Source organism: Platichthys flesus, chromosome 24, assembly GCF_949316205.1.
Source record: "Platichthys flesus chromosome 24, fPlaFle2.1, whole genome shotgun sequence".
NCBI classification, from domain to species: domain Eukaryota; kingdom Metazoa; phylum Chordata; class Actinopteri; order Pleuronectiformes; family Pleuronectidae; genus Platichthys; species Platichthys flesus.
The window spans coordinates 2,190,395-2,210,045 of record NC_084968.1 but is presented as its reverse complement, the minus strand read 5'-3'; the positions used below and the strand labels follow the sequence as shown (position 1 = coordinate 2,210,045).

At 40.2% G+C, this 19,651-nt stretch overlaps 1 protein-coding gene across 1 annotated transcript in view; it reads right to left on the bottom strand.

Annotated features, from left to right (window-relative positions):
• The window catches only part of ank2b (ankyrin 2b, neuronal), a 153,964-nt gene that overhangs the window by 49,034 nt on the left and 85,279 nt on the right, over window positions 1–19,651 (bottom strand). The window contains exons 2-15 of the mRNA XM_062383984.1: window positions 17,862–17,963; window positions 12,025–12,123; window positions 10,435–10,533; window positions 10,181–10,279; window positions 9,539–9,724; window positions 6,344–6,367; window positions 4,177–4,275; window positions 3,173–3,271; window positions 2,531–2,629; window positions 1,819–2,016; window positions 1,544–1,642; window positions 1,142–1,240; window positions 905–1,003; window positions 595–792 (exon numbers count right to left, since the gene is read on the bottom strand). Of these exons, the coding sequence (XP_062239968.1) occupies window positions 595–792; window positions 905–1,003; window positions 1,142–1,240; window positions 1,544–1,642; window positions 1,819–2,016; window positions 2,531–2,629; window positions 3,173–3,271; window positions 4,177–4,275; window positions 6,344–6,367; window positions 9,539–9,724; window positions 10,181–10,279; window positions 10,435–10,533; window positions 12,025–12,123; window positions 17,862–17,963 (1,599 nt within the window). The remainder of the gene's footprint in view (window positions 1–594; window positions 793–904; window positions 1,004–1,141; window positions 1,241–1,543; window positions 1,643–1,818; window positions 2,017–2,530; window positions 2,630–3,172; window positions 3,272–4,176; window positions 4,276–6,343; window positions 6,368–9,538; window positions 9,725–10,180; window positions 10,280–10,434; window positions 10,534–12,024; window positions 12,124–17,861; window positions 17,964–19,651) is intronic.

The window sequence follows — 19,651 nt, the reverse complement described above, 5'->3', positions numbered from 1 at the left end:
AAATCTCCTGTCATCACCTATGTGCGCTGCGTCTACCTATACTTGACATTGCTTTGTTTTTAGATGGGTGCGCGTCAGACATTGGCGTGTTGTCAGTTTGGCAAACTTAGTTTTGCATAGTGCGTTGGAAAAAGGTGGCTTTCCGTTTGAACAGAGCAAATTAATAAACCACTTCACTTAGTCATTATGACACTGTAATCATTACAGTATTTATTACCAGCAGAGTTCATTTCAAACCTATCATCGGAGGAAAGCAATCCTGTGAAACTGGTTCCTATTATTATTATTATTCTATTGATTAATGATGTCTCAGCTTCCACGATTGGTCCAAATTATCCCCAAAAACGGCTTTCACACTGCAACAAACCATGAACGTTTGATTGGGACACAATGTTAGCTTTGTAGCAATACCAAAACGTACAGGAAAAACCTTTAAAGTGCATATGAGAGGGTTGAGTAAGAAAATAAATTTCTGTCCACCGATCATCAAAACATCAACCTCTGAACACTGACTTAGGAGTTAGTGGGTGTCGAAATAGTCAAATGTAAAGATGAAGCAGAACGTTGAGAAAAATACACGGCTCATCCACCCACCTTGGTGGCCAGGGAATGAGAAGCCCCAGCCTCCAGCAGCACAGAGGCCGTCTCCACCTGCCCCTCCCTGGCGGAGATGTGGAGGGGGGTGTAGCCGTTGTTTGTGGCAGCATCAGGATGGGCCATGTGCTGGAGCAGCAACTGGACAATCTCAGTTTTTCCCAGACGGGATGCAATATGTAGGGGAGTCTGGTCCTCCTACACACGATGAAGTGAAAAGACAATGAACTCTTTGTATGTTTATCCTGGATTGTAGAAAGAAAAAGTTAAAACAAGGATTCCTAGTGTGTGCATCAGTATGTAGTCTTACCCGAGCCCTGGCGTCCACGATTGCTCCGTTCCTCAGCAAACATCGAACCACCTCCACCTGACCTGCCCTGGCTGCCATGTGTAACGCTGTTTCTCCACGCTGTACACACAAAATGCATCATCGTATCGGTCAGAAACAGTTCTATACATCTCACCTATGACATCTAAAATGAACTAAAGTGGTGGGGAGTTAATTATAGCCATATGCACTCAGGGTCGGTTGTTTCTCATCACTCACAATGTTGCTGACGTCCGGCGAAGCTCCGTTCTGCAGCAGCAGCAGAACGATGTTCAGGTGACCCATGAAGGCCGCAACGTGGATGGGAGTCAAACCAGACTACACCAAACGGAAGGTAGAAGAGAGAGCACAGGACAAAATCTGTCATTTCCAACTCTTATGAGCTCATTAACTCTAGCCAATCAATAACATGAAACAAAGTACATGATGTTCTCATTTACACTCCTACATCAAAACAACTCTAACTCATTTACCACGTACAAATCATTACTTTAACCTTTATACCAATAGTCCTATAGTTAGGCGACTTCTGATCTCGACCTACATTACTCTGTGGTAACACAAGTCCAAAGATGACTAAACATTTCTGTCAATTTAGTTCTATTCTTGTGTGTGAAGTACCTCCGTGATGGCCTGGATAGAGGCTCCATACTTGACCAGCAGCTCCATCACCTTTACGCGGTTCTTCTTACAGGCTATGTGCAGTGGAGTGAAGCCATTCTGTACAGGGAACATGGCACAAACCAACAGTAAAGGATGTAGTTTACGTAGGCTAAACAAAGGTAGATTTCAGTTACAAAATGCAATGACATTTTCTTATAAATTGTTGTTAAACTTTTGTTTTGTTTTTCGTCCAATTTCCACGAGGAGATGATTGCATGGGAACTGGAACATACCAGAGCCCTGGCGTTGGGGTTGGCCCTCTTGTCCAGCAGAAGTTTGGTGACTTTGTAATGACCACAGTGCGCCGCCACATGGAGCGCTGTCAGGTAGTCCAATGTGACATCATCAACAGGCGCTGTGTGCTGCAGAAGATGTTTGACGCAGTCGACGTGATCCCCTTGCGCTGCCATGTGGAGAGGAGACAGTCCGTTCTAAAAGTGAAAGAAGTAAGAAGATTGTTTTAATGTTTACAACACAATGTAGAACCCTCCCAGGGTTAAATGTTTTTTTTTGGGACCTATTAAAACTGCCTAATCCATGCTTTAACATGGTCCTTAAACACCTAGTTACCAACTAACTGGTGAAGAACACTGCTGGTGGAGACCAAAACAGAGCTAAAATGAAAGTCGGAGATTTTTTTGGCTTTGTGACTTCAATTGACTACTTTTGTGGATCTTTGTCGTGTGGAACAGGCAAGTCTTTGTAAATCCATTAAATAAAATGTTAATGTTATGTGTCAATTGTTGAAAATATGTGAATACAGCCTAAAATGCATGATTTCATATTTACCTAAATTTCTACTGTATATGGCCATGTGTTGTTTGTCTAATAATCTTGACATCATTGTCAGTAACGAGGACAAAATTGCCAACAAATGTATTTCCCAAAATGGCAGATTCTAGATGGAACAGAATCCTCTCTCAGGTGATTGGACATGTAACTCACCTTTGTCCTGGCCAATAAGGGGGCTCCTCTCTCCAGCAGCACCTCGACAGCTGGATCATGTCCACTCCGAGCCGCACAGTGGAGCGGCGTGAGACCATCCTACAGAGCACATCCACACTTAAGTCCAAAAATAACACTCTTCTACATTTTAACCAACCAATCACATCCACCCACTCACTAGCACTCACTAATACCCAGCATATATTAGCAACCATCAACCTCCAGCCCCCAACAGGTGCTGTTACATGTGCATATATTGACATGCAGATGCCACCAGACTAATCCAGGCCGGACCTTGTTTACATGGATCTGATAACACATGTTCTTTTAGCCGCGGCACACCAACATAACACCAAGCAGATGTCAGGGAAATCCAGTGCGGTACAACTGCATTTAATTCACTGAGCCACTGAAGTCCAGCTGAACTGCAAAGAGCAGTTAGCTCCTCTGTTGGAGGTGATGGCAATGAGATGGCCATTGTGTTCCTTCATGAATAAGTGTGGCGAAATGGGCCCTGACCAAGTGAGGTGGAGGGAGGAGAAGATGCATTAAGGGTTTAAATAAGATTTCCTTTCATATGACGTCAAGTTCAGTCCCGAGAAACGTTATCTTTATCTTAACTCTGTTCTTCTTGGTACTTACCCTCGTTTTAGCATCAATCTGTGAACCACGGTCCGATAACAGACGAACCATGTTAGTGTTGCCACGCTTGGAGGCCACGTGTAGCGGAGTAATCCCATTCTGCAGACAGGACGAAAACACATGCATGAAACATTATGCATTTTAAGGTTACAGATTAATAAATAAATAAAAATGATATTAATTCGATAAAAAATTCAAAATTTTCAAATTTTGAAAAATATATTCAATGATGTGTTTCTCATTGCTATATGGCCAACAGCAAGGATGACCTTACTGAATGATTCACTTGGCATGGACTTTGGACAAACGCATGCTGTGAGATTGGGTGACTTGTTTGATACACAGACAGAGAGAAAACACATTGTCTTGCCATAACACTTAGCATTTTGGACTTGGGATGAGGGGTAGGTGGTGGTGTCTACAGTTAGTGTCTGTCATTATCTAAGACCCTCGCCTCAGTCAAAAGCACTGTGCCTCTGCTGTGTCTTGAGAACCCCTACTGAAGAGGCCTTTCTTTGTGTGTGTGTGAGTGTTTGTAGAGCTTGAGCCAAGGCTCAGGAGAAGAAGATGACGAGAGGGCAGGGGGGTGAGCTGAGGGGGTCAAGAACTGAGAAAGTCTGACCGTGCAATTTAGCACGGTATAGTACATGTAGCAGAACTGTTCAGATGACAGCGAGAGCTTGACACTGTCGCCAGAGTAACAAAACATGGACATACATAAAAACCAGGCAAAATATATAAATTGCCTCAAGTTGTACACAACCTAAGCGAAGTTGTCAGAAATATTGAACAGTTGTAGTGCTTATATATGCTTCCTCAAACTAGTAGTGCATTCCTCAGTCTACCAGTGTTTTACTTATTTTGATGGTCAAGGTGAGGAGGGACTGAGAGCCGCAAGTCAACACATAATTTGTTCTAGATATAGATTATGGACTGTGTGCGTGTGTGTGTGTGTGTGTGTGTGTGTGTGTGTGTGTGTGTGTAGTGTCTGTGTAGTGTCCTACCCTCGCAGTGAAGTCGACTGCTGCCCCTCGGTTCAGCAGGAGCGTGGCCACATTGACGTTCCCATAGTGGGCGGCGATATGCAGGGGGGTGAATCCACTCTGAAAGACAGACAGGAAAGAGACAGACACACAAAAAAGGTCAGAGATTTACTTTATGTCCTCGAATTCAGACCTCAGCCTCTTGATTGAGTCTTCCCAGCATGCAGCAGTTGCACCAAGCATCACAGGTGAACAAAATAATCAGAAAACTAGAAGATTTAAAAAGAAACAAGGGTAAAGAAAAAACAAAAATCTGAAAAATGTCAAGTCATTGTTTACAAAACCTAAACCCACAACCCCAAAAACACGCTCAGACTTCCATGCAGGAAAAAAATAAAACAGAAAAAAAGGAAACTTTTCTTTGGGTTCAAGAACCAGTTTGAAATGAAGAAGACGAAAAAAACTAAGCAGAACAGAGACACACAGATCACATAGACTGTCATTTAGATTGACATGAAGATGGACAAACAACAGTATCTACTGAAAATCAAATTATAGTGAAATCATAACGAGTGGGGGAACATTTCCCACCACCAAAGTGCACTATGTTTACTGTGTAAGTGTTAGAGTGAGCAATGAGAAATACACGAAAGAAGTTAGAGATCAGAGCATTTTGGATTAGATGTGAAATTCTTGCCTTACCTTGCCATTCTGTAAGTGTGGTCCGATTTAACGTGAAAAAGTTGTTTACAAAAGTGTGAAGAACACAGTGACTAACGTGATGGTTTAAAAATTTACACAGTCCAAAGCTTAGAATGGTGCAAATTAAAGTAGTGTGGATGCAACATGCTATTCAATGCCAGGTCTTTGGCCAAGTAGGTATTAATTCAAAAGCATTATGAGCCTCCCATGCCTTTACTGATTAGCATTGATTGTAGTATTACAAGATTACGTGTCGGTATGTTAAATACCTTCCATAAAAATTCATGCGTTTGAAATACTCGACTAGGAAGCTGTTAAGTGTGGAAAGCCAGCAATGCCAAAATGTATATAAAACCATTTGATTAATTGAAAGTTCCCTCTAGTGCATATTATGTATGGCAGAAAAGTATTGGAATCGCCATAAAGATTATAATTTTTTGTGTTCATTTAAATTTTTCAAAATTGGTAAACAGTGTTTAATCAAAACATGAAAAAGGGATTGAATTGTGTTAATTTAAGCTAACACAGGTCTTATGAAACTTAAATTGTTTGTTGGTTTTAATAACCATTATACAAAATAATCTTCCTCCCAGGGCAACCATCTACACCTTTTGGAGAAATGTAAAAAACCAGGTCACCATTTCAGTTATTTCAACTATGTAGGTTTTACACTGTACATTGCTGCCTTAAAAAGAAAAAATACAAATGTTGTTATCATTATGCCAGTTTTTTACTTTGGAGAACGATGAAAATTGTATGACAACAATCAGAAATAATTGATTTTCACTCATATAAATTAAAGTCAAACATTTCATTTGAAACTTTCAATGGGATTAAATGTTTTAATTTTTCTCTCAGCATTACTGGGCTTCCACCAATGACAAACAGCATTGTGTCCTATTCACGGTCATTTAAACAATGTTTATACCATGTAGTTCATAGTGTGTCTCTAGAAATCATGCAGCACAACATGAACAGACAGAAGTACGAGACACACTGATAGACAACACACATTCACAGCTGTCCCAAAAAATGCATCGGCACAGTATCCATCAAATCAAAACGTAGGAGGAGAGAAATGTCTTGCTTAAAATAAATCTTAATAATGATTGAGTTTGAAAGATATTTTTAAACATGAAAAAAGGGGGCGCTCATTGAGCTTTTCATGTAAACCGAAAAAAAGGAAATGAAATACACACAAACATAGATATGCACATAAATATTATGAATAAAAGCAGACTGTGTGCGGTGCTTGAGTGCAGGACAAATGGGCAGTCGCCTGGCGATCCCTTTCAGCCGTGCACGGTGGAATCTTAGTCTACCAAACACAAACTGTGAGAAATTAAAAATGATGCCAAATTGACACCATGCAGTGCTGCGGAAGTGACAGAAATAAACGGTGGAGGGAAAAAAAGGAAAAGTGGAAAAAACAAAGGGATGAGGGTGTACAGTGAATCTGTGGAGAGTTGAAGGCGCACGTGTATACCTCAGTAGTCCTATTGACCATCATCTGGAGCAGGAGGAAGGAGGAAGGGAAAGATCAGTTCAGTTAGGCTGAAAATTAATCGCAGTCGGATAAACAGCAGGGACGTGGCTGGGGTGGGTCACTCCTGTGCAAGGTGCATTGCCGAGGCAGCGATCTCAAATTCACAAAGTGCTAAGAATCAGGTTTTAGGTCTAGTTATGTTTTTTTACTTTGAATTCATCTTTTTTTTGTTTTCGCAATTAATTATCTTGCAATGGGGAAAAAATACATATTACTGTTTCCCAGAATCCAATAAGATTTTCCAACCATCAATACTCAAAAAAATGTATTAAGATCATCGACAAATTACGTCATGTAGCGTCAAGGAATTAGGAGCATACTTGAAAGGTTAAAAGTATAGATAAATCTCTGAAAGAACAATCTGCTCAGTCAAAGCTGTTTTGGTAAGAATGTTACGTAACTCTTAATTTGTTAAGTTAAATTTATTCCGGAGTTTTGCTGCTTTTTTTGATCCGGTATGATCAGTTTGTGACCACTAGTAGCATGCTAGTGATAAAGTTTCATTTGGAAAATCAACCTGCCATTATCCTGAAATTGTCACCTGTTACGCAAAATCTTATAGAGAGTTTGATTTGAAAGGCAAATTCTGTTTTTATCACAATTTGGGACTCATTATGCTGCTTTGGTCATCAGTTTTTAATAGATACTACATCGAGTACATCCAAGTTTTAAGGTTATAATTAAATTATTCAAATTATTTTCTCTTCCAAATATAAATTAGGGGGTTTGTTTACAACTTCTCTATGTGTATGAGATTTATAATGTGTTGTTTGTGTTATGTTACCTATTATAAACAAGAAAAATAGGACCCTGGCTGTAATATTTTATCGCAATAAAGTTTGTTTAACAGTGTCTCAATTGACCACAGGGTATCCCTCTGACAGCTGCAGCCTTCAATAAGAACCTTGGTTTGGTGAACTGATGTGTGAGCGGACAACTTTAGATGTCACTGGACCTTTGTCTCATAGTATTTGATAAGAACAGTGCCCGTGTGTGAGAACACTTGTATTTTTATCTATATATGTGTGTGAATGGGACTGAACATGCTGCCATTTTGAGCAACTCTCCCATGGGGCCTTCCTTGTGACTCATAAAGAGGAGGGCTGCATCTCAACAGCTGAACAAATACGGCATTATATTCTATATTCATGCATATACCCTGTGTTTTGTTACACAACAACATAATTGCAGCTACTGTATCCTTAACATTCAGGACTGCGTAGGGCAGTAAATACTATATTTTAGCACCTTCACTCCAGCCACGTCACTTTAATATGGTATCAGAGAAACAGTCATGACGGAAATATTTTACTCCAATATTGTCCATTAACTGTTTGTTCTAACCAACACCGGATCGTCAAACAATATTAGAAACAACCCCCACCCCACTGGTTGACATGCAGCCTCAGATATCGCCACCATACAACCTGCAGACAGTGGCACACTCCATGCAGTGGACAGTGCTACACTTAGACACCGGTGCGGCAATGTGGGAAGGGGTGATGGGGGGAAGTGTGTGAGTGGTAGTTGCATTTTTGAGAGAGAAAGGACAAGAGAGGGAGAAACGCAGTTAGTGGCAGGACCAGGAGTGACGTGGCAGGCACACACACAACGGATGAGACCTGCTGTAATCGGTCTGCTTGGTATCTGGATATTTTATACGGAGAAAAAAACTTGATCTGGATAAGAAAACAAGTTTCTATCATGATATCCATCATAGCGCAATCACAATAGCTTTTCGAAGGATGAAGAGAAGAGGCAACTTCCATTCCCTTATGGCTGATGCCTTTGGTTTTTCTTCATCTTTCCCAGACCCAACAAAACATTTGCAGCCATGATTAAAGCTTTTAACGCTCTGTCTGTTAACTTTCTATCACTAAGTCAATTGCTTTGTCACAACTGAGCTGCCAATACCTTCTATCAGCAGTTAAGGGAGCTGTATGGGTTAATGCAACAGTTTCCATCAGTTCTTTTTTCAGATCTACATTTAGCTCAGTTAGCTCAGGTTGAATATTCCGATTCAGCCTTAAAGATTTATGCAAACACATACTAAATGTCCTCTTCCTCTAAGACATTTTGCAGCACTCTAACAATATCCCACTACTTATTTCTCTGACCCCTGTCTTTATTTGCTGCTAGGCCACAAGAAGCTGCTTTCCAAGAAACTCAAAACTTAATAAATCTTGATCCTTCGATTGGCAGTGCTACACTGCTTCCATCTTGAACTCCTTGTGGGTATAAATAAACATATCAAATGTTTTTAAAAGCAACATTGAGCGAAGCTGTGCTAATCTGGATATGACATGTCAAAAAATGACACAAAATAAAGGGTGGCATATGGCACATAGATTGTTAAATTCCTTTAACAGTCTTATTCTACGAGCTGGTATTTCTGTTCCATCCAGATCCCGATGACACACTATGACCCAGGAGATTACCAGTCAGATGTTAAGTATCAAATGTGGGCAAAAAGTGTATCTCTTTGTGTACACATATCGTCATCTATGGCTTAAGAGTCTAGGTACCAGCAATAGTGACCTTAGCAGTTTCAGATAGAAAGATACAAAGAAATGTCCCCAATGTGGTCAGCACTATCTTTCTGCTATCGGTAGAAATTTTAGTTGTGAACATAAACATCAAGACCATGGGAAGGAAGGATCATCATCTTTTTGAGCTGAGGGATCATCATGGTCGGTACAAACTTATATTACTAGCAGTAGTTTGGTTATTACAACTTTTGTCTATTGTCCACCAGCTCACCTACTTTGCATGGTGAAATAAAAATGAGACCCTGCTACAGTTAAAGATAGATTTGAATGGGAAAAAACATAAACAGATTGCAGATCAAGAGGATAATGTATTCAGATACAAATCAGATTTTAACAGCAGATGTAAACAAGGTGTTTCCATTAAAAGTATCGTATAAGACAATTGGGTGAACCCCAGTGCTTTCAAGCCAAAGCCATGGAACCAACGAAGCCCGACTGGTTTTCCAGACTTGTCAATTCTGTACCTAAAATTTCACAAGAGGGAAACTCCTTCAGTATGGACACACCGGCACAAACATGTAGCATCACATTAGCTGGTCTCCCACAAGTACGAGCTATTTTGAGTCAAACAGGGATACAGACATACCTTGGACTGGACATCGGCGTTGTGGTCGTTCTGGAGGAGCAGGGCCGCCGACTTGGTATCATCCTTGCGAGCGGCAATATGCAAGGCAGGCAGGCGGACCTTGCCCTTAGTATCGTTCTCCAGTAAGACAGAAACCACCTGGTTGTGGCCCTGCTGGAGGGCGATTGCCAGAGGGGTGAAGCCGTCCTGGATGAGGGAGGACAGGGCAGAAAGGAACAAAAAAGAGGATTACCAAGAATCCATATTCTTTAAACGACCTAATTTGGGAATCTTGAGTAAACATACAATTTATTTTGCTCACTAATGAGCCAACTTGAATGAAACTGCATGTTTGCCAGAGTACAGTTTCTTCTTAGTTTATGGTCAAAACAATGCTTTTTAGCCATGCTAGCAGTGGGGCTCTGCTAATATTAGAGTTTGTCAGCATATCAATCACCTCACTCAAATGTCTTGACAAAACCCTGGATGGATCGCCGTGACACTTTGTTTAGACATATGAAAATAACTTTTCATTGACCATGATTCACAATATTATTAAAATAACATCAGCCTATTTACACCACTCTCTGCTTAGTGTGTAACTATTTGGCAATGATGCAGTTCACTGTAGGGGGATGAGATCATCAAAACACACACACTCACCTCTGTAGCAGTGCTCTGGTTGCCTCCATTTTCCAGAAGGTATCGCACCACATCCATGTGATTCTCCTGAGCGGCCATGTACAAGGGAGTGAATCCATTCTACAGCACAGAGACAAGTACGTCAGGTTAACAAATATACTAGTAGTTATGGAAAATAAATCTCACCAACATTTTATCATCAACAAAACACGTCCCAAGATAAAACCATGGTTCTTCAACATGATACCAATGATACCATGACTGCAGAGGCTCACCTGAGACTGAGAGTTGATGTCCGCTCCTCGTTTGATCAGGATCTTCACTACTTCAACCTGACCAGCGAGAGAGGCTATGTGAAGTGCTGTGTTTCCCTTCTGGATAAACAGAAAACACAAAAGAACAGTTACTACAGGCACTGCATGTCATATCCACATTTCTTCAGTATAACCTTATTAAAAGATTATTATTAGTGTAAACGTTTCCTTATTAAGGGTAAAAGGAAAGAGCTGAACTCCAAGGGCAATATTCCCCAAAACTGCTGTTTTCTAACCAAGTGACACAAACATATCTTTTTAATAACTAATGTAATGTAATATTTTTTGTCTCCTGAACATATTCAAAGCCCTACTGAAAACCTCATACCTCTCCACTTGCTTAACTGCAGCGTGGTACATGTTGCATTTTGGAGCAACACCAACATTCCCAGCACTGGAACCCCTTCTAGTAATGATCCGACCTTCTCTAATTGCAGGTGTCGCAATGACTGGCATCTTTTAAACATCAATCCTCTATGTTTACAACTTCAGTCTACATATCACCTTCCTTCACTGCTCAACTTTCTCAATCCCTTCGATCTAAATCATCTAGAAGCATGTTTGACTCAATGATTGATGTCAGTTCTAAACTAGGACCTGATCTGCACAAAAAGGTCATACTGCCTTCAGCCTGTACAATTATTTCCGAATATGTTTGATGATGATTATATTTTCAATATCTCCCAGTCTAATTCTGTAACACTTATTCTTTTGGTGGCCAAAGAAACAGTTGAATGATTCGCTTTACCCTTTGCAGTCACCATAAATAACACAATATAAATCTTGGCAATTATTATACAAAACACAGAACACCCACATTGAGTTGGATCTCAGAAAGTCCAAATGATTTCCTTTCCTAATCACTATTCCTTGACCCAAATGAGTTACATTACGAGAAGCAGCAAGGAGCTAGGAAAGGAGAACCACGGTGCAGTGAAGAACAAGATTTTTTTCTATATGCACAAAATATACAGTACTCTGTGTTGTAGGCTGTGCGCTGACAGTTATAATATAGTTTCTTGACCAAAACAGAAAAGATAATTTTATTTCATACAAAGGAAACATTTACTCATCCGTATCTCACAGAAATGACAACATAGATTTAATGGAAAATTAAAATAACACAAAATAAGATAATGAGAGGGGCATACGTTTCTGTACAGTGACACAGGATCTAGATGCAGCTTCCATGTGTACATACAGTCATTGGCTGTGTCCATTCACTATTCTCAAAAAACCAGACACACAGTAGCTTCTCTTGTAAAAAGACACTGGGATTATCAACACTTTGTGTCACCTGACATGACTTTTAGTGACATGGACCTGTTATTGTTGTTATCCTTTCCTCATTAATGTGAAGATCAATAACAAGTCCGGCCTTTTTCTTTATCAATCATCTAAATACATTTATTTTTCATCAGCTATGCTTAAGTTTGTAGCTAACGCCTACATTCAAAAAGGTTGATTGACACTAGAAGTAGCTCTATATGGAGCAATTGCTTTACGGTTGCTAAAGTTTCCTCAGTGGGAAGCTGAAATACTGTATCTTACCTTAGTGGCTGAATCGACCGCTGCACCTCTGTCCAGCAGTTCCTGGACCAGATCCACATGGCCCTCCTTGGCTGCCAGATGCAGTGCATTAAGACCATTCTGGAAAAAGAGGAGAGACAAAAGGTTAATCCTAAAAAGAAAGGTCCTGAACGACAGAGTACAAAGACAGATCCGAGTGGAAAGAGCTGGGTTTACCTCCCCCTCTAGATCCATAACTATCTGAGCCTGCCTTTATTTCTGATTTATTTCAATCATTTCAATCTTTTGACTATGTGAGCTGCTGTCCTCCTCTCTTAGTGAAGGGACGGACTGTAATATCAAAGCTGGATATCAAAGTTGGGTGAGATGTTGTGCCATGTTATGTTGTTATGGAGCAGAGCCGGTCCTGGGTATGAAGTTATAAATAGATGTGTGTGTGCGCGCGCTTGTGTGTGTTGTCAAGTCAAACAAACATCCACCTGTTTACCCCCCAGGGTGCTGTGCTCTGAGCTCAAACATCACTGTCTTGATGTTGATCATTTATTTAGGGCTGAACCAATAAATAAATATGGAGGACATGATCTAAAATGGCACAAGAACCAGACAAATATAGTGAAAAATATTTGTTAGGTTTTTGGACTAATTAACACAATACACTACCTGACACGATAAAGGTTTCATAGTGGTATATATATTTTTTGAAGTTTCAGGCTTTAAAACACTTATTGACTCTATTAATATCTGTATTAGGCTCTTGATTTTCATGTACTGATACGTTGGCAGGGCGTACGGAGGGTGGGGGCTACCCTGATAAGAGACAACGAGCTAGAAAACTGAGCGAATGCAAACACAACTGCAAATGGTCTGTCTTTATATAGACCTTTTCTAGTAATGATGAAAAACAGTCTTCAAGGTAAGTGTTTGTGAAGATTAGGCAACACAAGCATTTCCAGGTGCCTGTTTATGGGAAGGGTGTGATAAAGTTCACTTTAACAAACGATGTAAGCAGTAGCAATATTGTTAATGCATAGTTTTTATCTTGATCTTATTGAGTTCTGAAAGCCAAACAAAGTCCCTTTCAGCCCCCTGCCTTTATGAGGAGTTGGATGGAGCTGCAAACTGCTAATGCCAAGTGACCAAATAACCTTACAGTAGTCAAAAGCATTAGGGAGCAGTTTAAAATGAGCTGCTGAACTGATATGTAATGTCCTCCTGGACTGACAGAATAACAATCATCACCCACCCCCCTGGGGCTGTGATCCCAAAGGACTCCCACGGTCCCGACAGAGGCACCCTGTGGGATCCCAGAGGAACTAAATATCATCAGACTGCGCTTGAGTTTTCACAGCCTTGAAGTATTCCACAGCTGGCAGGAGGCATCTGTCCAGCAGCAGAGCAGAATATATGTTCCAGCTAAGTCCTGCTGTTTTTGGATCAGTTGACATGCTCCCCAACTCTTTGCTTTCAGCTGTCCTCATATAACACTTAGCTACTGGGCTGGCACAACTACTGGACTTAAATATTAGTTATAAGAACAGAAGAAGAAATAAATGAGAACATTGTGCCTACTGAACATGCCATGTGATTTATTTCCAGTAGGGAATTGGAAAAGGGGAAAAGCATGGATTTACAGTCTATTTTGTATGAAAAACTTCTATCCTAGATGTATCACAGTTTTTACGGGGTTCCAAGGTTTTCCCTTTCATTTGTCACCAATCTGGAGTGTTTAACATATTTAGACACTTCTGAACACACATAACGCTAAGGGTCCTATTAATCTTTGTTCAACCGCTCTGCTGAGACCTCCATTCCCTATCAGGAAGCCACTAGCCCCTTTATCATGCACCCTGCCCCTGTCCCCCCACTCCTCCATCCAATATATCTGTTACCTCATTCTGTCAGCCCTCATATGAGCACAATCACTCAGGAGACGTTTCCCAATTATCTGCCACATCCAACCCAACAGTAATTTTTGTGAAATTGCTAATGTGATGAGGTGAAAATTGACTTAAGCGGCGGTAGAGTTGTGTTAGGGAGTGACGCGGTTATAGTGAGCATCTATAAAAGGGCCTGAGCCGGCTTTACTTCCTGAGGAGGCTCAGGTCCTTCAATGTCTGCAACAAGATGCTGCAGATGTTCTATAAGTCTGTTGTGGCGAGCACCATCTTCTTTGCTGTGGTGTCCTGGGGTGCGGGCATCAAGGCTAAGGACGCCAAAAGACTGAGAAAACTCATCAGGAAGGCAGAGTCTGTGGTTGGCTCTCAGCTTGTCACCCTGGAGGAGGTGGTGGAGGACAGGATGCTGGCAAAACTGCTGGCAATCATGGACAATCCCTCTCACCCCCTCCACAAAACACTGGACAAGCTAAGGAGCAGCTTCAGCCACAGACTCATTCAACCCCGCTGCTCTAAGGAACGATACAGGAAATCGTTCCTCCCAACCGCAATAAGACTGTACAAGTCATCTACCTCTGTCAGAGCCACCATCACAAAACTGCACTAAACAAACCTTTCTCCTTGCACTGTGTACCCTGTACAACACTCCGCTCCATATACTGGAACACTTACTTCACATATCTCATATATTATATCATACTCTTTGTATATTCTTTGTATATATAAGTCTCTATATACACATATTTATACATGTGTACATGTTATTATTATTATTATTATATCTGCTATTATTATTATATATACTGTTGCTGCCATTATTACTGTATAATGCTATTATATTGGTATAATTACTATCATATATAAATATATATTATGTTATATTATATACTATATATACTATACTATTTTGTATATACTGTCTAACAATAACATTACCATCATATCATCAGTACTATTACCATCCTCTGCCACTGCACCTTATCTACCTATTTATCTTGTTTTTCTGTTTTTATTCTTTCTACTTCAATATTTTTTTTTTTATTCTATTGTATTTTATTGTATTCAAATGTACCGGCTGCTATGACGACTTAATTTCCTTTCGGGGATGAATAAAGTAAGTTATCTATCTATCTATCTATCTATTTATCTATCTATCTATCTACCTGCTCATTGGCTCAATAACACATTCATACACATTACACATGCGGGAAAAGTTCAGAATCTCTTTCTGAGATCTAAAAAGGAAGTTTTGGCTGCCTTTTTTTATATACGGGAGACTACGTTAAATGGCTACTTTCCTTGATCCTACCCAGCTAAGATCAGCATGGAAATAATAATGGCATATGTTGGTAAGCATCTAAGTGGAGAGACATTTTTGTCCTCTTTAAGCTTAAGTCTTAAAGACACTCGTCTCTGAACTCAGCTTTGACCTTCACCATGGTCTACTACGAGCTAGTTGATAGCTGTGCCTGTCTGTTTAAGGGTGCTAGATAGCTAGAGGTCCTTATGTTTATCAGAGATTTATTTTTTTAATGAGAACAGCGCCGCACTGCTGGGGACAATGTTGTAAAGAATAAAATTTGTGGTCCAGTAAACCAAAAATATTCAAAATATATGTATAAAACACTCAATAGGACTGGGGGGATCTTTAGAGTTGAGTTACATATACATCATGGTCAGTGAAAAAATGAATTAGAAGAGCTTTAAGTTAGAGTTTACCCTGGAGGATTATTTAACTCTGCACAAACTAAATGGTACGGTGTGAGTCCAAAATACAATAGCTTATCGCTTGCTGGATATATTACAGCAGGCAACAGGAGTGTTCCCTGGGTATCAAAAAGCATTTACTAGTCAGACAAGTACTTCATCACTGTAATGGAGTCATTTAGGTCCCTTGGGGGTCAACCTGCATGCTAGGCATCCTGTAAGTTTTGACTGATGTTACATGGTCTTTTTTGTCATATATGTTCATGTATATGTGTTTAGGTGAGACGAGAATCTCAAGGTGTTCTCATGGTCGAACATCAGTGACTCTGTAACCACCAGTCTGATATTGCTCTGTTCAGAAGGGGCTTTTGAGTATTTATAAAAACTAAATTTCTCATCTTGATGGATGGCCTGCCCAACTTTGAATATGCCCACAACAACATTGGCTATCATCACTGATCACTGAAGTCCACAAGGAAATCCTGTACATGCCAGTGTTTCATTTAAAAAACATGTGATTTATGCAAATGCCATTTTTCTACCTGCATATTTTCCAGAGACTTATCATAAGGAATGGGGAAGAGTTGCTTTGAATACTCCCGTGATGATTGTATTTCCGATGAATCCTTGTTCAATAACATTATATGCAAAAATATTCTGCCTGTAGTGATCTCGACAAATTAAAAGCATCCAAAGGACGTGTTCATACCTCAGGACTCAATGAGGTCAGACTGTACATGAATGTGGAGTAACACCTTCTTCTCCACTGTGTACGCTGTCATTCACATTCTCATATAGCACAATTTGACCTCATCAATGACATTGGAAGAGTCCCGTAGAGATCATCTTGGGGATATGTGTTGCCTCGGAGATGGTGAGAGATAGACCCAGGCTGTATAGTTTTGATTTCTTATCAGCCAAACAGGAAGTGCTTTGCAGCCGCGCCCCAGTTAGACACAACACACTTTAGGTCATTTCGAACAGTAATGTGCTGGCGAGGGGACAGGTGATGACAAGTGGTCACTGGTAATGTCAGGTATGAACTGGGCCCTAGTGCAGACATTCTCTTGCAGTTTAAAAGGAGATGTCAATCACAAACACCATCACTCATCTGAAATTATATTGCATAACTGGAAGGTCAAACTTTGTGATAGGCATTTGAGTAAATTCTTAAAGAAGATTTTTGGAGATAGTTATTGCGTTTTTTCACTTTCAATAAGTAGCACCACATAGTAATGGTTCAGACTTTCAAAACTTTGACTAAAATGTTCTTGTCAGTGGGACAGAGATGTAGCCGGAGAGAAATACATAAACACTGGTGCCCAAAATATCTTCAAGGGCACAAGCAATCAGCGCACATCAAGGGACAACAAAAACGTCTCCACGCAACACAGGGCCACGAGCAAATGTCAGATTTCCACCCCATGTGAATTTCGTTTACGGGGCTATTCACTGTGACTGTTGCCAGCACAGGACTGCTAACATCCTATCAGCTTTCAATGGCCGGAATGTTAATGGGCTCAGAGGAGACAAGATAATGACTAGAACTAAATAAAGAAACTCACAGTGATCAGACAATTCCCTACAGGAATAGAGCCAGTTTTTTAATAAAACTATTAAAATAATATGTGTTTCCATGTAAATTCGAAGCGGGCAACACACACACGTTAGCAATAATACATTCTGTGATGTGCTAGGGAATATAGTGAAATTATCTGTTTTCGAATAAAGCATTCATTTTTTTCAGTTATGTATATAACGTTTTTCTATATGAAGCACTATTCTCTATAATAAGAGACAATTTGGGGGTCAGTATCTAGCCCAAGAACACTTTGCAGTTTGCGAACTTAAACATAGGTAATATGTCAAACGTTGTGTTTCTAGCTGACTCATCTTGCCATTCTTGGCCAAAGAGTCAGTATGTGCACTTCTAAGAACGTCACATCAATCAACACTGTGCTAGTAACTGAAGAAGTTAATGTGTGCACCTTAAGCTTTCTCTCCACTCGCCCCTTTTCCCAAAACTGAAAAAATCATCACATTCTTATTCATGGATTTTGATTCTATTCAAGTGAGGCAGGGGGACAAATATTGTAGGCTTTCTTTTTAAGTCAATTTTCATAGAATAGTGTGCTGACATAAGGATGCCTTATAGCAAGTACCATTTCCTTAAAAGATGCTACTGTTTTTTCTTCATATTGAAATCATAACTTTGTGATATGTTAGTGTAAGTTGTGTTGTACTGTTGTCTCCTACCTGATTGGACGTACTGATGTCCACTCCTCCTTTCAGGTATTCCAAAACTTTGTCGATGTTCCCTGCTCTTGCTGCTCGCAGGAAACTGGTGTTACTGTCCGACTGGAAGAGAGAAAGAGATCAATTATATATTTATCTTTTCAATACAGGAAGTACATTTATATGTTCTCATTGGTTGTCATTTAGAGACAACAGAATGGTAAACCGCACTGTACCTAAATAAGTCACTGTCTCCCCCCCACTGGTAAACCCTGATTTAATTGGTTTTATATGAAAAGTGTAATTTTCTTGACTTTGTAGTGGAAACCATTAACATCAAATCAAATCGAGGAAGGCAAAATCTTATTTAAACAATACAAAACCTCAACAAGAGGGGGGTGTTTTGTGAACAGTGATAATGATCTGCTCTAATAAAGTGAGTTATCTCTCTGAAAGACACAACTGGATCCTCAAACTTGTCAAATAAGTAATTATTATAGGCTCCTGGTATTCTCGATGCAGGAGTTTACAGTTTTTTCTGGTGATTTAACCTCAAGCAAATGCCGACTATTTCCCACAAGGATCCATTTCCGGGCCTTTTCAGTTTCATATGTTTCATGTATGTTCGATCACAAACCACACAGCATTTCAGATGACACCCAATCGTACCATATTCGACTTAGTAGTTCCTCCCAATGGCACAAGTACTGAATTCTACACTGTTCACTGTTCAATCTCAAATTCAAAAGATCACAAATTGCGTGTCTTGCAATGAAAATCGGTTGACAGACAATTTCATACTTATTCATTTTATTGTGATACAACAAAATATAAAGAATAGATCTAGAGTGCAGTATGTACAGTTATGCAACCAAATGTTATAACTTAACTATAAAGAGGACTGTTTTAGAATATTATCAGCAGAAATTGTGCATTGATGATTAAATATAGCTCTTTCTAAGTGCACAATAATGTGTTTGTCCCTCAGTGGGGAAGGACGTGTGCCCTGTCTGTGTTTGGAAGCTGAGTGAGCTGGAGTTGGAACCAGACCAGGACTGCAAGGAGGTGGAATGATTCAGCATTTTCCTCTTGGTGCCTTCACTAAAGCTAAATCCTGGCTCACACACAGCCTGTTCAAAGCTCCCAGCTCTGTGCTCCTGCTGTGGAAAAACCCTGTGTGATGCTTATTTTTACTTCAGTCAGACTGCGCTATGCAGAAGTCAGAGGTCAGACACAGACATACTGCAGCACCACACTGGAACTAATGGGGACTCACTGTCTTGCTCATGGACACTTCAGCAAAGTCAGTTTTTTAGCTTTTCAGAAATGACATTTTATCTTTGGTCTGTCTTTATGTTCATCACCAGTAAACCTGCACCCATTTTGTCTGAGATCAGAGAAGAAGATGCAGTACTGATGATGTACAAAACAAGCTCTAACACTGTGGCACTGACGTCTTTTCAGAATAATACTTGTCCGATGTCTGTGGTCGCAGTCAAGGCTGCCCTCTGATTGCTGCAGAGAACTGCACTGCATCACTCACAGTCACACTTTCTTGCAGCACTTACACAATCACCTCAAATGCCCATGCTGCTTTTGGATTATTTCAGTCCAAGAGTGTTTAGGTTTAAACTAAGAAAGTGCCTCATCAGCATGGCAGTTTAGTTTCGATGAAGCTAGGCTACTTTTATTTATGTGCTAAGCTTAGCTCAATGCACATGCCTAGTGCGTTGTTGCAAAAGGACAAATCTGACATCTATGGTGGCCTTGAGAGCTCAATACACTGAAACGCATGCAAGCGGACAAAACAC